Source organism: Zeus faber (genome assembly GCF_960531495.2).
Source record: "Zeus faber genome assembly, chromosome: 20".
Lineage (NCBI taxonomy): Eukaryota > Metazoa > Chordata > Actinopteri > Zeiformes > Zeidae > Zeus > Zeus faber.
The window spans coordinates 28,285,662-28,307,516 of NC_137207.1; the positions used below are offsets into that span (position 1 = coordinate 28,285,662).

Below are 21,855 nucleotides of genomic sequence, written 5' to 3' on the forward strand. Positions count from 1 at the left end.
CACAGATAAAGATAAAGATGAGAAGCAGTAAAATACATCTCTCTCTCTCTCTCCCTCTCTTTCCATCTCTCTCGCTTTCTCCCATTCCATCTCCATCACACATCCTCTCACCAAAACACAATAAAAGAATAAAAACACTCGGCGTGCGTTACAAAAGCATTTGGTGAAAGACATTTATCTTTACTTTATTCCTTAACTGCTACGACATTATTTAAGTAAGAAATGTTTGTTGTTGGGCAGATTGAAGCATCGCTCTGAAAGCTCCGCCTCCGCCCGCTACGGAACACGTTGTCTAGGTGCGCTTGAAGCCACAGATCCCCAGCAGGGTGAAGAGCAGATCCACGGTGAACAGCAGGAGGTTGACATAGGTCATGAACGCCACCATGAACTCCACGGCCCAGATGCAGAAGCTGGGCGGGCATTCGCTGGGGCGGGGGTTGTTCCGGAAGGTGAAGATCGGCCACACGACGGCGGCGAAGACGTACAGCAGCACGGAGACCACCAGGAAGATAAAGACGAAGCGGTCCAGGTTGAACGGCAAGCACTTCTTCAGCTTCTTCAGGATGTTGGTGGCGATGATGAGGGGGATGATGGGAAATGGGATGACGTAGGCCACCACGCACAGGACCAGCGCTGGCTTGTCCCGGTAGCCGCTCAGCGAGGTGAAGATCATGCAGCTTACGAAGGCCTCCAGGACCTTCCAGAAGCCGGGCAGCGCCGCGAGGTAGCTCCCCTCCCTGCGGTCCAGCAGCTTGTCCTTCACCACCTCCAGGGCGTAGACCAAGCCGCACACCAGGGCCAGTGCGAACACCACCCAGGCGTAGATGCAGCTGCCGCAAAGGTAGAAGTTCCCGTAGGTGATGGCGACCGACAGCGTCATGAGGGCGGAGGACATGGCCCAGCCGGTGGAGAAGTCCATCCAGTCCATGCAGAACAGGTTGAGCGGGACGTCCAGCTTGAACATCTCGATCACGGTGATGAGGAGCGTCCCGATGGGGCAGAAGATCCAGGTGAACATGGCGTAGTTCCAGTAGGTGTGGCTGCTCCAGCCACGCAGGCCGGACAGCACAAAGGTGACCGGGCCCAGGAGGATCTGTGCCGCGTGGAGGCCTCCGCGGCCGGACAGCAGCGTGGAAGGGCTGAAGACGGCCTTGGACAGCGTGTCCTTCACGTCCCGGATGATCTCCTGACAACCCATGTCTCTCAGGAAGCGGCCCCAGGTTTGAGGAGCCGGAGTCTGGAGGAGGAGTGAACCTGGTCTGGATTTATCACGTTCTGCGTGATTTGCATGAAGCTCCTGAGATGATCTGTCTGCTGGGAGGTCCTACATGTCTGACATACAGGGAGAGGCCCACGGATGCTCCTGCTAAAGAAAGTCACCTCTGACCGATGCCTCCCTTCCTGTTGAGGAAATAGGTTTCATGGAGTCAAACCCGGAGAAAAGTTTTCCTTCTGTTTGAATGAATCGCTGTCTTAAAGTACCAATACCTCAAAATTGTCTCGTCCAGATATTGCAAGTCATATTAATTACCATGGAAAGCGTTTTACACTTGACGAAATTAAGCTTTGTTACCGTCATCTGTGTTTGACTGAAGATGGCCTTCTTGATTAGTCTAGTCTGACTTTGTGATGCAGAAAATTAAGATTGAAATGTGCATGTCTCTCTCGCAATGTAGCTTGAATGTTATTCTCCCTTGTAAGTCGCTTTGGATAAAAGCGTCTGATAAATGACTAAATGTAAATGTAAATTTATCTCGGTATCTATAGGTCACTTGTTTGAAATTCGATCTTAAGTATTGGGTGTAGCCTCAGTGACTCCAACATCGGAGCCACAGGGAGTCAAACCCCAAAACTCGATGTGCTCCAAAAAAGACCCGGGACAGGCCTGGGATGACGAGAAACGGTAAATATGGTGTTTGTGTTAAATCTATGAAGAAAAACCATCCTCACATGGTTCACTGTAGGTGATCTTTCACCCTTTTATTTAAATTTCATTGATAAATTCCCCAGAGCGTTGGAGTAAATTGAAATGTTATTAAACAGCGTCTGGCTCCATCTGTCGTTATTTCACATATATTATCAGAATCAGAATCAGAAATACTTTAATAATCCCAGGGGGAAATTACTTACTTATAACTCATTCAGTCCCAAAGTGTCAACAGTCAATCTCCTTATTCAATACTTTGTCTGACAAACTAACTTTGCATCCAATCAAATATTTGAGTATTGACGAATTATGAAAAATAAACACAAATATAATCTGTAACAGCAGAATCCAACTAAATGCAGAAAGATGACGTATGGTGTAAGTCTCGAATCAGGAATCAAATGATCAGGTTTCATCTTTGGAGTTAGGTCACAAACAGCAGGTTCTCATTTTATATGATTTCACTAAACCCATTTTTCCCCCAGGAGCCTCCTATCCAGACTTCTCCTTCACTCCTTCCAGCCCTCTGCGTCGCTTCAGGTTGGTGAAGGTCAACGCGAAGTTGACGATGTAGGTGGAGACGCAGACGAGGCAGAAGTCTCCCAGGACAAAGCCGAGGATGGAGGCCAGGTAGATGGACCCCGCCACCGACACCCAGGAGGAGAAGACCAAGAACATGGCCGCCCTCCTGGAGAGCGTCAGTCCTGGAGGGAGACGTTTCAGAGGTTTCAAGATTCAAGAGGTTTATTCATCACATACAGTATACATACTTTCACACATATACATACTTTCACACATACAGTATACATACTTTCATACACATACATACTTTCATACATATATGCAGTGAAATGTAATGCAACCCACCCGGTGATTACACACAATATGTCCTAGGAAAATTTCTTTGTACTAGGACCAACTAACTGATTCCTAAAACGTAATACAGTAAGTTGAATACTTATAGAATAAAATAAAATAAAATAAAATAGATAAAGGGAATAGTTTTCATACAAACTCCTACATGGTTTCCACCTAAAATACCAGAGGACTTACCTTGAAGAACAACTTTTTAAGACTAAATTCAACAACATTTAGGAGTGATTTTTGGACAATCCATCTCAACCCTATCTCCCTAAATATTGAATGTGAGGTAAGTGATGTGGAACGGGAATTAATCCAACTGGATTAGGATTCTCTGCAGGCAAGTGTAAGGTAATAAAATCAGACATTGAGACGCCTTTTTTACTTTTATTTTTTTCCTAGGACATAGTGTGCTAACACCGGGTGCGTTGCATTACATTTCACTGCATATATGTATGAAAGTATGTATATGTATGTGACAAATAAAAATCTTGAATCTTGAATCTTGCCTTCAATTCAGGTTTCAGACTATTTCAATTACTTTTAAAGCCTAATATTCGAACAACTGGGTTGAAGACACTTTACAGAAGCAGTCACGGTGTTGAAACTGACCCAAGACCAGCTGCAGGGAGTAGAACAGGATTCCCAGAATGCTGTTGGGCTGGTTCAGGAGACTGTCCTCGGGAAGGAAGAACTGAACCAAACCGAACCCTCGACCCCACCTGAGGAGAGAGAAGAACCGTGTTCACCCTGCGTGGGACCCTGGTGTGATGGTGGTGGTGGTGTCAGCTTTAGATAGTACAAGTCTGGACGGAGCAGCCCGTTGACGTCTAAATGACATGGTTGGATCACTATCTGGAAGAGAAATGTACATTCCTGCTTTTCACTCTGCCATTTTGGAAGTCGACAGGACGGAAATAACTCCTGAAGTGGGAACTGGTGGACCTGGACTCATGGCTGGACCTGATGTGGCTCAAATGATTTAACCTTCCCCACGTGGCTGAAGCTCTGCTTTCTTTGAAGGAAGCGGGGTTTCTACAAGCCACCGTCAACTGCAAGTTATATCTCAAGCAATGTGGCAAATTCCTAACCTGGAGGTCTTCCTACCTGGAGGTCTTCCTACCTGGCGGTAAAGACCCTGGAGGTCTTTGTACCTGGGGGTCTTCCTACCTGGGGGTAAAGACCCTGGAGGTCTTCCTACCTGGGGGTAAAGTGCTTGGAGGTCTTCCTACCTGGAGGTGTTCCTACCTGGGGGTAAAGGCCCTGGAGGTCTTCCTATCTGGAGGTCTTCCTACCTGGAGGTGTTCCTACCTGGGGGTAAAGACCCTGGAGGTCTTCCTATCTGGAGCTGTTCCTACCTGGGGGTAAAGACCCTGGAGGTCTTCCTATCTGGAGGTCTTCCTACCTGGAGGTGTTCCTACCTGGGGGTAAAGACCCTGGAGGTCTTCCTACCTGGAGGTGAAGACCTTGGAGCAGCTGACGGCCTCCCCCAGGTCGCACATGGCCCTGTAGTCCGGGTTCCTCTCCTTGGAAAGCTCCACGTGGAGCGCGTACACGGACAGCAGCAGCCCCACGACGCACAGGGAAACACGCGCTTTCCGCTCCCACCTCGGGATCCTGGCGGACGCCGCCATGTTGCAGCACAAGAGTAAGAGAAATAACTGAAGATGAACTTTGTGGAGCAGATGCGTGCGACGTGGTGAGGAACGGAGCGGGGCTTCTGATTGGTCCGTGACGCTCCGTGTAAGGTTCCTGATTGGACGCTGCGATACAGCTGTTCCGCTATGCGCGTGGGGGCGTGAATGAAATCCAGCCACTAGGACGACTACTATCATTAACGTACTACTACTACTATAATAACACAACTACTACTACTACTACTATAATAACACAGCTACTACTACTACTACTATAATAACACAGCTACTACTACTACTACTATAATAACACAGCTACTACTACTACTACTATAATAACACAACTACTACTACTACTACTATAATAACACAGCTACTACTACTACTACTATAATAACACAGCTACTACTACTACTAATATAATAACACAACCACTACTACTACTAATATAATAACACAACCACTACTACTACTACTATAATAACACAACTACTACTACTACTACTATAATAACACAGCTACTACTACTACTACTATAATAACACAACTACTACTACTACTAATATAATAACACAACTACTACTACTACTATAATAACACAACTACTACTACTACTACTATAATAACACAACTACTACTACTACTACTATAATAACACAACTACTACTACTACTACTATAATAACACAACCACTACTACTACTAATATAATAACACAGCTACTACTACTACTACTACTATAATAACAAAACCACTACTACTACTACTATAATAACACAACTACTACTACTACTACTATAATAACACAACTACTACTACTACTACTATAATAACACAGCTACTACTACTACTACTATAATAACACAGCTACTACTACTACTACTATAATAACACAACTACTACTACTACTACTATAATAACACAGCTACTACTACTACTACTATAATAACACAGCTACTACTACTACTAATATAATAACACAACCACTACTACTACTAATATAATAACACAACCACTACTACTACTACTATAATAACACAACTACTACTACTACTACTATAATAACACAGCTACTACTACTACTACTATAATAACACAACTACTACTACTACTAATATAATAACACAACTACTACTACTACTATAATAACACAACTACTACTACTACTACTATAATAACACAACTACTACTACTACTACTATAATAACACAACTACTACTACTACTACTATAATAACACAACCACTACTACTACTAATATAATAACACAGCTACTACTACTACTACTACTATAATAACACAACCACTACTACTACTACTATAATAACACAGCTACTACTACTACTAATATAATAACACAACCACTACTACTACTACTATAATAACAAAACCACTACTACTACTAATATAATAACACAGCTACTACTACTACTACTACTATGATAACACAACCACTACTACTACTAATATAATAACACAACCACTACTGCTGTAAATATAATAACACAGCTACTACTACTACTACTATAATAACACAACCACTACTGCTGCTAATATAATAACACAGCTACTACTACTACTACTATAATAACACAACCACTACTGCTGCTAATATAATAACACAGCTACTACTACTACTACTATAATAACACAACCACTACTGCTGTTAATATGATAACACAGCTACTACTACTACTAATATAATAACACAACTACTACTGCTGTAAATATAATAACACAGCTACTACTACTACTAATATAATAACAAAACCACTACTGCTGCTAATATAATAACACAGCTACTACTACTACTACTAATATAATAACAAAACCACTACTGCTGTAAATATAATAACACAGCTACTACTACTACTAATATAATAACACAACTACTACTACTACTAATATAATAACACAGCTACTACTACTACTACTATAATAACACAACTACTACTGCTGTTAATATGATAACACAGCTACTACTACTACTAATATAATAACACAACTACTACTACTATAATAACACAGCTACTACTACTACTACTATAATAACACAACCACTACTACTACTAATATAATAACAAAACCACTACTACTACTACTATAATAACACAACCACTACTACTACTAATATAATAACACAACCACTACTGCTGTAAATATAATAACACAGCTACTACTACTACTACTATAATAACACAACCACTACTGCTGCTAATATAATAACACAGCTACTACTACTACTAATATAATAACACAACCACTACTGCTGCTAATATAATAACACAGCTACTACTACTACTACTATAATAACACAACCACTACTGCTGCTAATATAATAACACAGCTACTACTACTACTACTATAATAACACAACCACTACTGCTGCTAATATAATAACACAGCTACTACTACTACTACTATAATAACACAACCACTACTGCTGCTAATATAATAACACAGCTACTACTACTACTACTATAATAACACAACCACTACTGCTGTTAATATGATAACACAGCTACTACTACTACTAATATAATAACACAACTACTACTGCTGTAAATATAATAACACAGCTACTACTACTACTACTATAATAACAAAACCACTACTGCTGTTAATATAATAACACAGCTACTACTACTACTAATATAATAACACAACCACTACTGCTGCTAATATAATAACACAGCTACTACTACTACTACTATAATAACACAACCACTACTGCTGCTAATATAATAACACAGCTACTACTACTACTACTATAATAACACAACCACTACTGCTGCTAATATAATAACACAGCTACTACTACTACTACTATAATAACACAACCACTACTGCTGCTAATATAATAACACAGCTACTACTACTACTACTATAATAACACAGCTACTACTACTACTAATATAATAACACAACCACTACTGCTGTTAATATAATAACACAGCTACTACTACTACTACTACTATAATAACAAAACCACTACTGCTGCTAATATAATAACACAGCTACTACTACTACTACTATAATAACACAACCACTACTACTACTAATATAATAACACAGCTACTACTACTACTAATATAATAACACAACTACTACTACTACTACTATAATAACACAGCTACTACTACTACTACTATAATAACACAACCACTACTACTACTAATATAATAACAAAACCACTACTACTACTACTATAATAACACAACCACTACTACTACTAATATAATAACACAACCACTACTGCTGTAAATATAATAACACAGCTACTACTACTACTACTATAATAACACAACCACTACTGCTGCTAATATAATAACACAGCTACTACTACTACTACTATAATAACACAACCACTACTGCTGCTAATATAATAACACAGCTACTACTACTACTACTATAATAACACAACCACTACTGCTGCTAATATAATAACACAGCTACTACTACTACTACTATAATAACACAACCACTACTGCTGCTAATATAATAACACAGCTACTACTACTACTACTATAATAACACAACCACTACTGCTGTTAATATGATAACACAGCTACTACTACTACTAATATAATAACACAACCACTACTGCTGTAAATATAATAACACAGCTACTACTACTACTACTATAATAACAAAACCACTACTGCTGTTAATATAATAACACAGCTACTACTACTACTACTATAATAACACAACCACTACTGCTGCTAATATAATAACACAGCTACTACTACTACTACTATAATAACACAACCACTACTACTACTAATATAATAACACAGCTACTACTACTACTACTATAATAACACAACCACTACTGCTGCTAATATAATAACACAACCACTACTGCTGCTAATATAATAACACAGCTACTACTACTACTACTATAATAACACAACCACTACTGCTGCTAATATAATAACACAGCTACTACTACTACTACTATAATAACACAGCTACTACTACTACTAATATAATAACACAACCACTACTGCTGTTAATATAATAACACAGCTACTACTACTACTACTATAATAACAAAACCACTACTGCTGCTAATATAATAACACAGCTACTACTACTACTACTATAATAACAAAACCACTACTGCTGTTAATATAATAACACAGCTACTACTACTACTAATATAATAACAAAACCACTACTGCTGTTAATATAATAACACAGCTACTACTACTACTAATATAATAACACAACTACTACTACTACTAATATAATAACACAACTACTACTTCTACTACTATAATGAACATAATACTACTACTACTAATATAATAATAAAACTACTACCACTATTAATATAATACAACTACTACTATAATTAACATAATACTATTACTACTACTATTAATACAACAATAAAACTACTACAATTAATATAAAACTACTACTACTACAATTAACGTAATACTACTACTACTACTACTATAATTAACATACTACTACTACTAATATAATAATAAAACTACTACTATTAATATAATAATTAAACTACCACCACTATTAATATAATGACAAAACTACTACCACTATAAATACAATAAAACTACGACTACTACTATAATTAACATACTACGACTACTACTAATATACAGTAATAAGATAATACTACTACAACCATTAATATAATAAAAAACTACTACTATAATTAACATACTACTTCTACTACTATTAATATAATAATACTACTACTACTATTGATATAATAATAAAACTACTACTCCAATAATTAACATATTACTACTACTATTAATATAATAAAACTACTATAATATACATGACAAAACTACTAGTATAATTAACATAACAAAACTACGACTACTGTTATTAATATAATTATACAACTACTATTAATATAATAAAACTACTGTTATTAATATAATCATAAAACTAGTACTATTAATATAATATTATTACTAATACTATTAATATAATATTACTACTACTACTACTACTACTACTACTATTTATATAATATTACTACTACTTATATAATAATAAAACTACTAATATAATTGTACTACTACTACGATTAATATAATAATAAACCTACTCCTACTACTATTAATATAAAATTACTACCACTACTACTATTATTCTTCATATGATAAAACTACTACTACTATTTATACAATATTACTACTACTATTAATATAATAATATAATTACTATTATTATTATTATTATTATTATTATTATTAATAATAAAATATTACTTCTATTAATATGTTATTACTGCTACTACTATGAATCTAATTATAAAAGATTGATAAATGGATGGATGTTTCATTTACAGCAATAAACACAGGACATGGGCTTGAGAACCATATGCTGATGTTACAATGAATTAAACATAAATACATCAATCAAACAGTTAAGTTAAATAATAAATACTAGAAAGGAAACTAACTGTAAATAAAGGGACGGGATCAGTAATTCCGCTGATAAATGACGTCAGCGCCTCCCAGCGGCCGTACAAAAAGCCCCGCCCACTCATGCCACCCTCTCTCTGATTTGGCGGTCTCCGGCGGGCGGGCCCCGTTGATTGGCTGCAGTGCTGTCAGTCAAACAGAAACACGGAACGATACGAGGAAGTAACAGCCGCAGCAAACACTCGCCATGCCTGTGGTGGGTTCAAAATAATTAGACCCTCTAATTAGAGAACCTGGTGGATCAATAAGGTGAGTAAAATAGAGCTGTTTATTGATCACCAGATGCGAGTGGTGTGTTTTACGGATCAAGGTTTTATTTCAGCGTCGTTCCTCCTGGGAAGCAGATGTTCAGGTGAGCAGCCTCCGCCCCTGGAGGTTTACCACCAGAAACAGGATTAAATCGCATGGAGATAAAGGCTCTGTGCTCCGTGGTTTGTCAAAGAAATCCATATACAGTTTATTGATAGATGTATTCACAATTAAAAAACAGGAAGCCCCAAAGTGCTTTACAGAGGACAGGGATAACAAGAAGCAGACAGACGAGGCAGCGTCCCACCACCTGCACACAATGGTTAGCTCACTAGTTAGCATGGGGCTAGCTTCTATTTACATGTGGACATATTTTATCTACATTTTATTTAGATTTCACTGTCTACTTGTGCTGCTGTAACACCTGCGTATACCTCCCGAATTAAATTGAAAGATAAAAATAAGGTTTCCTCACAAAGTGGAGTTCAGCAACATGTAATATACATATTTACATGAGTAAGAAGACGTTTGAGTTTATTTACAACCGTTCATTTTATGTCACTTTTTTATTTGTAACCATTTAACTTATCTGCAGCTTAGTTTTCTATTTGGCTATAGACTGTCTTGTTTTTTTGTATGTCTTTTTATATAGCTATATTTTTTATTTGGCAGGTTTTTTTTTTTCTATATTTGCTTATTTTCCTTTTGTCCAGACTTCAATGCGAGTTGACTGTACAGCTTTGCACCAGTCCTTACCACGACAAATGCCTTGGATATGGAAATGTTCTTGGCCGAATAAACAAATGAACGAGATGATATCTTCCGACAAATAAAGTATATTAGTGTATGTATGTACTCTGTACGCTGCTGACTGTACTGTGCTTGCTATTAGTTAACTCTACATAGGTGTTGTTTCTTATCTCATTTTGATCTGGATCTTTCTCCACAGCTGTTTTTGCTGCCGTATTTCCCTACAGGGATTAGAGTCTTATCTATCTTTTACCTCCTCCTCCCTCCATCCAAGACCATGGCGTCCCAGGACCCGGGGGCCGGGAAGCCGGCCAAGTGTCCTGACGTCCTGGCGGCGGACGACCTCGCGGTCGCTAAGAGCCGCGAGGAGAACGGCAGCACGGCGGCCAGGAACCTGGCGCTGCTGAAGGCCCACTCCCTGGATGTCACCTTTGAGGTGGGAGAGGAGTACGAGGTGATCGAGACCATTGGCACCGGGGCCTACGGCGTGGTGTCGTCTGCCCGCAGACGAGACAACGGTAGGGGGGAAGGAAGGGATGGAAATGGAGAAAACAAGGAAAGATATAATAAAAGGCAAAAAAAGTTGCTTTTTTCAGTGATGCAGGTACCTTAAAACGTCAAGAATCTGAGTGATAAACATATTGGATGAATGTTATGTCTTTATCTCATTCCTCCCAGCGATTAAGTCATATCTCATCAAAGCTAGGTAAGATGATCTGGAAAAAATGTTAATGAATAAATGGAAAAATAATAGCTCAAGATAATGAAAAAATTGCATGTATTTACGGGAGATTACCGAATCTCAGTTGGACAAATTAAAAAAAAAAATAAAAACCCTCTGATTTTCACTTTAGTGTACACTCTTATTTCTAAAGATTAAATGGACAAAATACCATTAGTGTAGAAAGTCACGACCACATCCTGATCCAAACACAATGACCTTCGGTTTGCTATAGTTGTCATTTTGCTGTGTCTACATTCGCAGGCCAGCAGGTGGCGATAAAGAAGATCTCCAACGCCTTCGAGGTGCAGACCAACGCCAAGCGCACACTGCGGGAGCTGAAGATCCTGAAACACTTCAAACACGACAACATCATCGCCATCAAGGACATCCTGCAGCCCAACCTGCCGCACTCCGCCTTCAAGTCTGTGTACGTGCACGCCCATCATCGCATAATTATACTGACGCTTGTGGAAAAACAAACATCACATGACAGCGGAGTTAAACATTTGAACCATATTGTATATTTCTGTCAAGATATTGGTGAAAATTATGGATTCCCTCAACCATTCCTTACACAGAGGTGGAGTGGAGAAGAGGGATGTATAATAATGGAAGGGTAGATGAAGGTAGAGTAGATGAGGTGTAGATAGAAAATTAGAGTGGAGTTGGTGGAGGTAGAGCAGAGGTAGAACAGATGGAGGTAGAATATCTGGTGGTAGAATGGAGGTATATAATATACATTTTCCATCTGATTTTAACTCTTGATTGGCTCTAAATTACTCATACTTAAGCCGTGATACAAACAAAACGTTGAGTCGTAGAAACATCCTGCGTTCTGATTCCACTTCCAAAGCTCTAGAACTAGATTTTATGATGTAATCTATGTGCACTCGGGCGGACTGATATTTACATTTACATTTACATTTAGTCATTTATCAGACGCTTTTATCCAAAGCGACTTACAATTATTCAAACACCGGACGCAGCCATCAGGAGCAATGAGGGGTTAAGTGTCTTGCTCAAGGACACTACAGCATGCTAGCAGGAGGAGCCTGGGATCCAACCAGCAACCTTTAGATTACAAGACGACCAGCTCTACCTCCTGAGCTACCGTCCCCTATATGGATTTTGTTACCCATTTTAAGGGACGAAATGCCGATAAACAATTATCTCACACACACACACACACACACACACACACACACACTCAGCCAGTACTGCACAGTGACGTATTTCAGTTTACTTGCTGTAGTTCTGTATAGCTTCTGCTGAATTTTGGGGTGTCAAACACAGATTAGAGTAAAACAGGGAAACACTGGAGGCCAGATTCTGAGCGAATGGCCTTTCTGTCTGACTCCCCCCCCTGTTCCCAATCCAGCTATGTGGTTCTGGACCTGATGGAGAGCGACCTCCACCAGATCATCCACTCCTGCCAGCCGCTCACCCCCGAGCACACACGCTACTTCCTGTACCAGCTGCTCCGCGGCCTCAAGTACGTGCACTCTGCCAACGTCATCCACCGCGACCTCAAGCCATCCAACCTGCTGGTCAATGAGAATTGCGAGCTGAAGATAGGGGACTTTGGCATGGCGCGGGGGCTCAGCTCGCACCCCGAGGAGTCGCACCCGTTCATGACGGAGTACGTGGCGACGCGCTGGTACCGCGCCCCGGAGCTCATGCTGTCGCTGCACCACTACAGCCTGGCTATCGATCTCTGGTCCGTCGGCTGCATCTTCGCCGAGATGCTCGGCCGCAAGCAGCTCTTCCCGGGCAAACACTTTGTGCACCAGCTGCAGCTGATCCTGTCTGTGCTCGGCACGCCGCCGCAGGGGCTAATAAGCGCCATCGGGGCCGACCGGGTGCGCTCCTACGTCCAGAACCTGCCGTCGCGAGCCCCCATCCCCCTGAGCAGGCTGTATCCGCAGGCTGACGCTGACGCCTTGGACCTGCTGGCGGCGATGTTGTGCTTTGATCCGCGGGAAAGGATCAGCGTGACTCAGGCGCTGGAGCACCCGTACCTCGCCAAGTACCACGACCGAGACGACGAGCCCATCTGTGTACCGGCTTTCGACTTTGAGTTCGACAAGCAGCCCATGAACCTTGAACAGATCAAGGAGGCCATCCTGATGGAGATCCAGGACTTCCACAGCAAGCGGCAGGGCGGCTGCCAGCGGCTGCGCTTCAAGCCTCTGCCCCACGTCAACAGGGGGGAACCAGGAGGCGCGGGGGCCCCCGGTACCATGCCCACTCGGCCGGCGTCAGATGTCCAGTCCGAACGGCACCAAGTGGAGGCCCTGAGCCAGGCGGCGACCGATGGCGGGCTGACGTTTACCAACCACTTGACGGCATTCAGCAAACAGCCTTCGGCAGTCTCTCCCTCTCGCCACGACCTGCACCCCCTCACTAAATCCGACAGCTCGCCGCTGGATGTGGATATGCCCAGTGCCAGCTCCGACACCGGTCACACAGAGACCATAGACCTGACGACTCCCTATTCAGGGCAGGATGCCACGTCAGGCGCCATGACAGACTTCTCTAAAGCCGGGGAGGTGACGGCTAGCCGGGGTCCGCCCCCCTCCCGGGCAGGTCGGCCGGTGACCCGGACTCAACTGCCGGTGCCGGCGGACCCCCCGCAGGGCCGCCCAGGCCTCTCTCTGTCCCAGGCCCAGGTCCAGTCCCTGTCCTTGTCCCTTTCTCAGTCCCTGTCTAAAGCCTCTAGGACGCCGGCCACCGCAGGGGAGGCAACCAGGAAGGAAGGAGCCATTTCTGAAGACACCAAAGCTGCTCTGAAGGCGGCGTTGCTTAAATCAGCGCTGAGGAACAAAGGCAGAGCCGGTAAGATGACACGTAGAAATAATAGAAACCAAATGCATTAAATAAGTTTCTGGAGTGATGCCATACGGGTCTAGAACCAGTTGGACGGATCCAGTGGAATGCAGTAGGTTGGCCCAGATCAAACTTCATGGCACAATGAATACGTAAGTGAACCTGTAAACCACATGTTAAAACTGATGCCAAGTTAAGCAAGATTATTTCTTTCAAAATAATAATGAGGTGCTGTGCTAAAGTCTGGGAAATCTGTCAGTTGGTTCTTTGAAGCTCTTAACATTTCCAAAAAAGGAGTTACAAACACTTCCTGTATCAGCTTAGTCTTTCAATTATTTGGGTATTTTCGCCGTTCTTGGCAGAATTCTTCTAGTTTGGAAAAAGACTGGGGACTGTCATGGCTGTTCAAGCACCACCTCTCATCTTTCCTGGCGGTTCTTCGCGGTTGCTTTGGAGGTTTCAGTTTGTCGTCTTGCTGGAACACCAGCCTGTCTGAACTCTTGAATTTAATCTCAAATTACAAAAGTCTGAACAAACTTTTATATTACGTCTTGAAGATCTACTATGAGTGAAGATCCAGCAACTGGATTGCTTATTTCTCGCCTAAAATTTGTTCGGAAACAGATCTTGGTGGAATGGTGAGGTGAAGTTAGTGAAAGTTATGGAGTAAATACAACCTGGAACTTACCCCGTTGGATGATGTCACTTCAGAGTCTCAGTGCTGCATGAAAGCCAGAAAAATGCCCTCGAAGGTATAAAGGTCTCAGGGGACCTCCCCAGTTCCCCTCCCAAGTCCCCAGAACTGTTTGGTGCCAAAACACCTCTTGGCTTCACTTCAACTCTTCCATGTTGTGATGTTTCAGTGGAATTAGGTTTGTTTCCGTCTCCTTGTTGCTGGAAGTGAAGTGTCTTGGTTCTGATGCTTTAGATTGATGAGGTGTTCACAAATAAATAGCAAAACCCTGGAATCACATTCGCCTGACGTTGAAGAACTGACGAGTAATTGATAAAGTCAAAACTTTTGCATTCCACTACTGTGTGTGTGTGTGTGTAACCAGTGTTTTCTGGCTGCAGATGGAGCTTCCTCCGTCCTCGGCTCTGATTCCGGCAGCGCTCCATCGCTCTCCTCCTCAATGTCCTCAGAGAGCCGGCGCTCTGTCACCGCCCAGGAGCGCCAGAGGGAGCGGGAAGAGAAGAGGAGGAAGAGGCAGGAGCGAGCGAAGGAGCGGGAGAGGAAGATGAAGGAGAAGGAGAGGAGAGAGGGGAAGCACGGGGACTCGCTGGGCGGTGTCATCCTGAGCGACAACGACAAGAGCCTGTTGGAGCGCTGGAGGAAGATGATGGATGGCTCCGGGGACAAGCTGCAGCTGCTCAACGGCGAAGGAGCCAAGCCTAAAGACTGTCATAGCAACCTGCAGCAATGCATGCTGGGTAATGACACCAGCAAACCGGCCGTGGACCCTCAGCAGCAGCGTGGCAAGGCCGAACGTCCTCCCGGCTCAAGGGAAACGCCCGGAGGTCCGGACTTACTGGGAGCCGTCAATGGTTTGGTCAAACCCAATGCGCTGAAACCATTGGCGGATGACCCGGGGCGGACTGCTTTTAACTGGTCCGATCGGCCTCCTCCACCAGGGGGCGGGGCGCTCTGTCCGCCGGTGGCTTCATCTTTCCTCCGGTCGCAGGCGGAGGCCCAGCTGCTTCCTCTGCAGACCTTCCTGAACAAAGCCACCCCAGAGGCCGATGGGACGGCAAACCCTCCCGCCGAGCCCGTGGCCGCTGAGAAGCCCGGGCCGCTGGCTGAACCTCCCCTGTGTGCCCCCCAGACCCAGCCCGGCCTGGAGTTCGGCGTCTGCCCGGACATCCAGACAGTCACTCTGCAGCTCTCCAAGTCCCAGGTTTGAGCTGTTGACGCTCACATTTCAGAATGATTCATTCTTTATTCCAGGTAACCTGCAGCCAGCCCGTCGAAGCGGAGTGGTCTGGTCTGTCTGGAGGTTGTTGAGTGATAATGAGCGATAATGAGCATCTGCCTCCACGTTGTCCTGCTTATTACATGCTCTATTGATTTGAACTATAACGTCTAGTTTGTTTTCACTGAGAGTCACAGCAACATTGTGAAATATTCTGCTACATACAAATAAACTATTTACTGTTAAAATAGACATTTACATTAACTCAATGGGAAGTTTGGGATCTTGATATTGACGTAGCGTCATCAGCAAGTGTTAGCATGTTCAAGTTCAAGTTCAAGTTCAAGAGATTATTTGTCACATACATATACATACGGTCATACATATATGTAGGCGGGGTGATGTGAATCCAGGAAGCGTGGATGCCCCGTCAGGGTTATTATTCAGAAATAACTGAACGCAGATATTGACTAATCAGAATGGCGTATTGCACAGCTGCGTGATTACGAGTGGTAGGACTTGTAGTACCCTCCCCCTGACGTAGTTCTGTCTCCAGGTGGAGGACGTGCTGCCGCCTGTCTTCTCAGTGACCCCGAAAGGAAGCGGCGCTGGATACGGCGTTGGCTTCGACCTGGACGACCTCCTGAGCCAGTCCTTCACGGAGCTGCACAACTCAGAGTTCCGGGACAGGTGAGGAGCTATGCCTGTTCACCGTCCTAACCCTCCACAAAACACTACAATAAACAAGATACAAATGTGATTTGAACTCAAAACTATTTTATTAAGAAAAGACAGATTTGAAGTTGTATAATATTTAAGTGACAAACTGTAGAACTTCTGGGGGTTAGCTTTACATTACATTGATCAGACGCTTTTATCCAAAGCCACTTACAATTATTCAAACAGCGACGGACGCAGCCATCAGGAGCAATGAGGGGTTAAGTGTCTTGCTCAAGGACACTACAGCATGCTAGCAGGAGGAGCCTGGGATCCAACCAGCAACCTTTAGATGACTTGACCACCAGCTCTACCTCCTGAGCCACCATCCCCCACACTGCTTTTATGCCGTATTTCACATGACAGTGGAATTAGAAATGAGTAAATAACTCAGTCATTACATGAACATAGAAATCGAGACGAATCAGATATCCATCTTAAAAGTGAAGGTGTAAATATCAAGTGGTACATTCATAACATCTTACACATTTTCATGTTTGTTCTACCGCTTTTAATTTGTTTTGCGACTTACTGAACAAACAGTTTCACCTTTAGGAGCTGGAAAACAACCTTAAAAAAAAAAGCCAACTTATTTTTCCATCATGGAGGGATCAGCATCAGCCACTCGGCTGAAGCGCTTCTCAATACTAGATAAGATTTAAAAAACAAAAAAAACTTGATGCTGATTAATGATTAGAAAATAAGGTTAAGAAATACCAGAATTTTTCTTAATATATATTTAAACACATTGCCAGTGACATCTGCAATACATAAGTGGAAAAGGAGATGGCAGCTGTGTTAGGGGGATCAGCTAGCCTAGCTCCTGGGAAAACTCCAACTATTTAGGAGAGTTACACTGTAAATTCTTACATTTGACGAGTTATAATAAAGTAGGTCTTAATTTTAAATGGAGATTTGGGACGACTGGGAACTACTATAAAAAGCAAACACCTGTAGTATTATTTTATTAAGATTCTAAACTCTTCTTCCAGCTATGACTCCGCCCCCCTCTCAGCCTCACTGCTCTCTGATTGGCTGGAGGTCCACCGCATGACCCAGGCTGACCTGGAGTCCCTGCAGCAGGAGCTGCAGCTCGGATCTCCCATGATCCTCTCTGATTCCATCACTCCGGACGCATGACGCGAGGGTCCCGCCCAAAAGACATCATTTTTGTAATTTCTAGCATGACAGATCAAAGCAGCTCCTCCTTTTCAAAAACTTTCTATTGCAGCACTTTGCTCTAATAAAATCCAATGTTTGTCTCTGGATAAACTGTTTAAGATATTTATTTCAGGATTGAAAGCAGTTGAAATATTGGCCAGTAAATGGAATATTTGCACAAAGAAAATCTGTTCCAGTTGAAGGTGAGTAAATATTTACTTGGCTGGAACAGGAATGAGGAAACAGCACCTTCTGCTGTTGGAACCACAGCAGTACTTTCAGTGAAAACAGTAAATGAAATAACTTTGATAACTGGTACTAGTATAAATCCTAAGGACCATGATAAGATATGACAGACCTTCCTGCAGGGTCTAGTAGAGCAGCAGCACCCCCATCAGGCCGCACAGCAGGCTGACCCCGCCCTGCATGGCTCCGGCCCCTCCGTAGAGGCGGATGCCCGGCACCGTGCCGCTGATGAAGCCGGCGAAAGCAGAGACCCGGGCATAGACGCCGGGGCGGTCGGGGCGAGCACAGCCCAGCCCGAAGCTTACCACGCCCGCCTGCACCCAGGAGCCGTTGAGCACCTGGCACACCAGGGGGCCCCCAGAGTCCCCCTGAGGCACGGTAGATAGAGTATCATCATCATCTTTCTGTGGATACTTTATAATTTTATTTAATCCCCAGAATCCCCCGGACACAAGGTAAATGTATATTCTAGTCGATGGATACTTATCCCCAGAGGGAAATTGTGTTGCAGCAGCCTCCATCATAAAATAGGCAAAAGTAATATAAAGTACTTAAACAAACAGCAATATTAGATTTGTAGCAAAAGTATTAAAATAGAAGTGTATTGATAATATCGAAACAAGATTTGACATCTTGATGAGAAAGAAACTACAAGTACAAATACAAACTCTGATTTGTTCAACCTGGACTGAACTACTTTAGTTAACATTTAGTTCTATTCCAAATCACTGAAACTACTTTGTATTATAATTCTACTGTGTACCTGGCAGGCATCCTTCCCTCCATCCTGGAACCCGGCACAAATCATGTCGGACTGGATCTGGATGCGGTCCTGGTCCTGGTCCTGGGGGTTCAGACTGTACATCTGCTGACAGGAAGCCTGAGAGATGATGGGAACCCGCACTTCCTGTAGAGTCCCCACGCCCGGGACCGGGACTGGAGACGAGTAAAAACGTAAGTAACCCTCTCCCGGTCTCACTCCTCCCCGTCTGCCCCTGAGACTCACCCTGGTCCCGGATGTTGCCCCATCCCGTCACCACGCAACTCAGCCCGCCAGGGAACAGGGACGCGGTGTCGGGGAGGCAGACGGGCCCGATGTGGTCGCTCCACTCCAGCGGACGGTGCAGCTCCACCAGCGCCACATCTCGGCCCCCGTGGGGGTCCATGTAGCCCGGCGGCACCTCCACCCGCACCACCCGGCGGGAGGTCTGGTGGAGGTTTACACCATTGAGCTGGAGACGCCCGGCATAGACGATGTAGGAGGAGATGTCGAAACGACTGAGAGCAATGAAAACAGTCATCAGGGTTCATTCTTCAGCGGGAAAAAATAAAATACATTTACAATGTGATTTTAGTGTCATTGTCTTTCCATAATATATCCATTCATCTCATTGTCTGTTATAACTGTCTATTTTCATAAAATCATTTGTCATAAAAATCAGTTTGGAAAAACAACAAGATCACAGGTTTTCAAGGGTCAGGTGAGGGTTTTATGTTGAGGTGGTACTGGAAAATGAATTTGTCAAATATTTAAATGTGTTAAAATGGAAAACTAAACCATGGAGGCCATTTCGTGTGCACATTATTCATACTGTTTTAATATAAGTTCACACTAATGTGGAGGCATTGCAAAACATAATCCAAACATTTGATCAGGATTCACAACGATACAAAAAGTATTAAGAGTATAAATGGCAGCAGGCATGATTCTACATGTTTCTGTATTTTAAGCAGCAATGTTTAAAGTGTCCTATTTTTTACATTTAAAGATTTAGATTTGTTAAATTTAGGTTCTATTTGTCACAGACTTGGGGAAGCAGTGCGCTGCCGACAGGATCCAGGACTCTGAGATGATGGAGCCTCCACAAACATGGCCGCCACTCTCCATCTGGGGGACAGAATAATAAACTTGTTTGGGGGAAAATAAGTGAAAAGCAAATGAGAATTACTCATCTCTGCATCCAGGGCCAAACGATTTGGGAAAATTGCAATAATTTCTCATTAAAGAATAAAGGTTAAAAACACCAACAGACGCAGTGTTCTAGAACAGGCTCCGTCCTCCGTCACCTCATGAAGAGGCTCCGTTCCGGGCGGAGCACCGGGTGTTGTGGGGTGCGGAGGTTCGCTTAATTAGGTGTTTTGTTCTGAAACCTCACAAAAGGAAGAGTGGAGGGGCCCAATTGTCATTAACCGGGAGAACAGTGCCCAACCCTCTGCAGCGGACAGCCCGAACATTGGTCAAATTGTAGTAGATGATATATTGCAAGTATTTATTTTTTTTCCCCCAGAAGGAATATTTAAACAATCTTTTACCCATGTTCACAGCCCCAGGGCTTAGATTGTGTAACATTAAGAAACAAACGTGCGTGTGGGGGGTGTTGTGTACCTGGATGTCCACCTGCCAGGGCCACGCCCCCTCTGAGGAGTCCATCCCCCCCACGATGCGGTCCTCCTGGACGCGGGGGCGACCACAGTCCTGGGCCTCAGCGAACCAGGACCCTGCAGGACATCAGTAACAGCCATCCAACCACGTCAGCAGTGATGGAGTCAAACACAAATCACTTGCAACAAGGTGAATGTCTCTCTCAAAAATAAACAACCAATCTTTCAACAGTTTGTCTCATGTGATGGATTTAACCGTCACATCCATGATGCATAGTGGTTACATACAGATGGAGCTGATCATAGCACGAACGACTGATGGATTCAGTGGCACCAGCTGCATCTTTCAGGTAGTTTCATATACACAAACGGAAATGCTTTTTTTTGTGAATTCAAAGTTTAGAAAGTTTTAATATTGCATTTCAGCAAATACTGTACTTTTTACTCCGTGTTTCTAACAGTTACTTTAAAATAAAATCTGCACATATATCTATCGCAACAAGAAAAAATGGGTTTATTCCGCCCAAATACTACTTTTTTACTCTTTTTAAAAATAGTATTAAAGGTTAATAAATGGCGTGGCATCTCAGCTATCAAAACCAAATAAAACCACTTTTTTGCAACATGAATTGATTGTGTACAGTGGTTCCACTCACCGGTTAAACAGCAGAAGAGCAGGAGGTTCGGTCCCGAACTCATGGTCGAACCTGGAGAAGGTTCCACGAGCTCCCACGATGCACCTGCCGGGCCGTCGCGGACCGAGCGCGGTTTCCTTGGACCGGGGCTCGCCGCTCCGCTTCCAGCAGGTTGTGGTTCCGCTGACACACCTGTTCACTGCAGGACAATCAAGCTCCAACCAATCAGAGAGGAGACATCGCCCACCTGACCGACAGGTGCTTCCGGGACCGAACACAAGGAACCGGAAGCAGGGCTCTGCCGTAGAAGTCAACGAGGTTCTTTTTTATAAGGTTTTGCTATTTCTAATTTTTCACAGTA

General features: G+C 43.1%; 4 protein-coding genes across 5 annotated transcripts; 1 reads left to right on the forward strand and 3 right to left on the reverse strand.

Annotated features, from left to right (window-relative positions):
• Positions 1-292: 292 nt before the first annotated feature.
• On the reverse strand, positions 293-1,198 carry LOC307245701 (myeloid-associated differentiation marker-like protein 2; the record flags this gene model as incomplete). Its single annotated transcript, XM_080021349.1, has 1 exon — positions 293-1,198. The coding sequence occupies one exon, from the start codon at positions 1,196-1,198 to the stop codon at positions 293-295; it is 906 nt and encodes a 301-aa protein (XP_079877475.1).
• Positions 1,199-1,949: 751 nt separating this feature from the next.
• Positions 1,950-4,504, reverse strand: vkorc1 (vitamin K epoxide reductase complex, subunit 1). The gene is made up of 3 exons (XM_080021032.1): positions 4,241-4,504; positions 3,401-3,510; positions 1,950-2,631 (listed from the first exon to the last, which is right to left on the reverse strand). Exons 1-3 carry the CDS (start codon positions 4,420-4,422, stop codon positions 2,420-2,422), a joined length of 504 nt encoding a protein of 167 aa, XP_079877158.1. The 5' UTR covers positions 4,423-4,504; the 3' UTR covers positions 1,950-2,419.
• A 5,545-nt stretch (positions 4,505-10,049) lies between these two features.
• Positions 10,050-18,512, forward strand: mapk7 (mitogen-activated protein kinase 7). Of its 2 annotated transcripts, none has more exons than XM_080021758.1 (7): positions 10,050-10,143; positions 11,168-11,411; positions 11,879-12,044; positions 12,996-14,452; positions 15,518-16,338; positions 16,910-17,043; positions 18,063-18,512. In XM_080021758.1, the coding sequence occupies exons 2-7, from the start codon at positions 11,171-11,173 to the stop codon at positions 18,208-18,210; spliced, it is 2,967 nt and encodes a 988-aa protein (XP_079877884.1). In that variant the 5' UTR covers positions 10,050-10,143; positions 11,168-11,170; the 3' UTR covers positions 18,211-18,512. The 2 variants fall into 2 exon arrangements, with proteins under 2 accessions (XP_079877884.1, XP_079877885.1); XM_080021759.1 differs by having other exon boundaries at positions 10,055-10,143; positions 11,093-11,411.
• A 37-nt stretch (positions 18,513-18,549) lies between these two features.
• Positions 18,550-21,558, reverse strand: LOC307245702 (serine protease 27; the record flags this gene model as incomplete). The annotated part of the gene is made up of 6 exons (XM_080021350.1): positions 18,550-18,845; positions 19,241-19,413; positions 19,484-19,755; positions 20,286-20,365; positions 20,864-20,976; positions 21,516-21,558. 6 exons carry the CDS (start codon positions 21,556-21,558, stop codon positions 18,603-18,605), a joined length of 924 nt encoding a protein of 307 aa, XP_079877476.1. The 3' UTR covers positions 18,550-18,602.
• Positions 21,559-21,855: the final 297 nt, after the last annotated feature.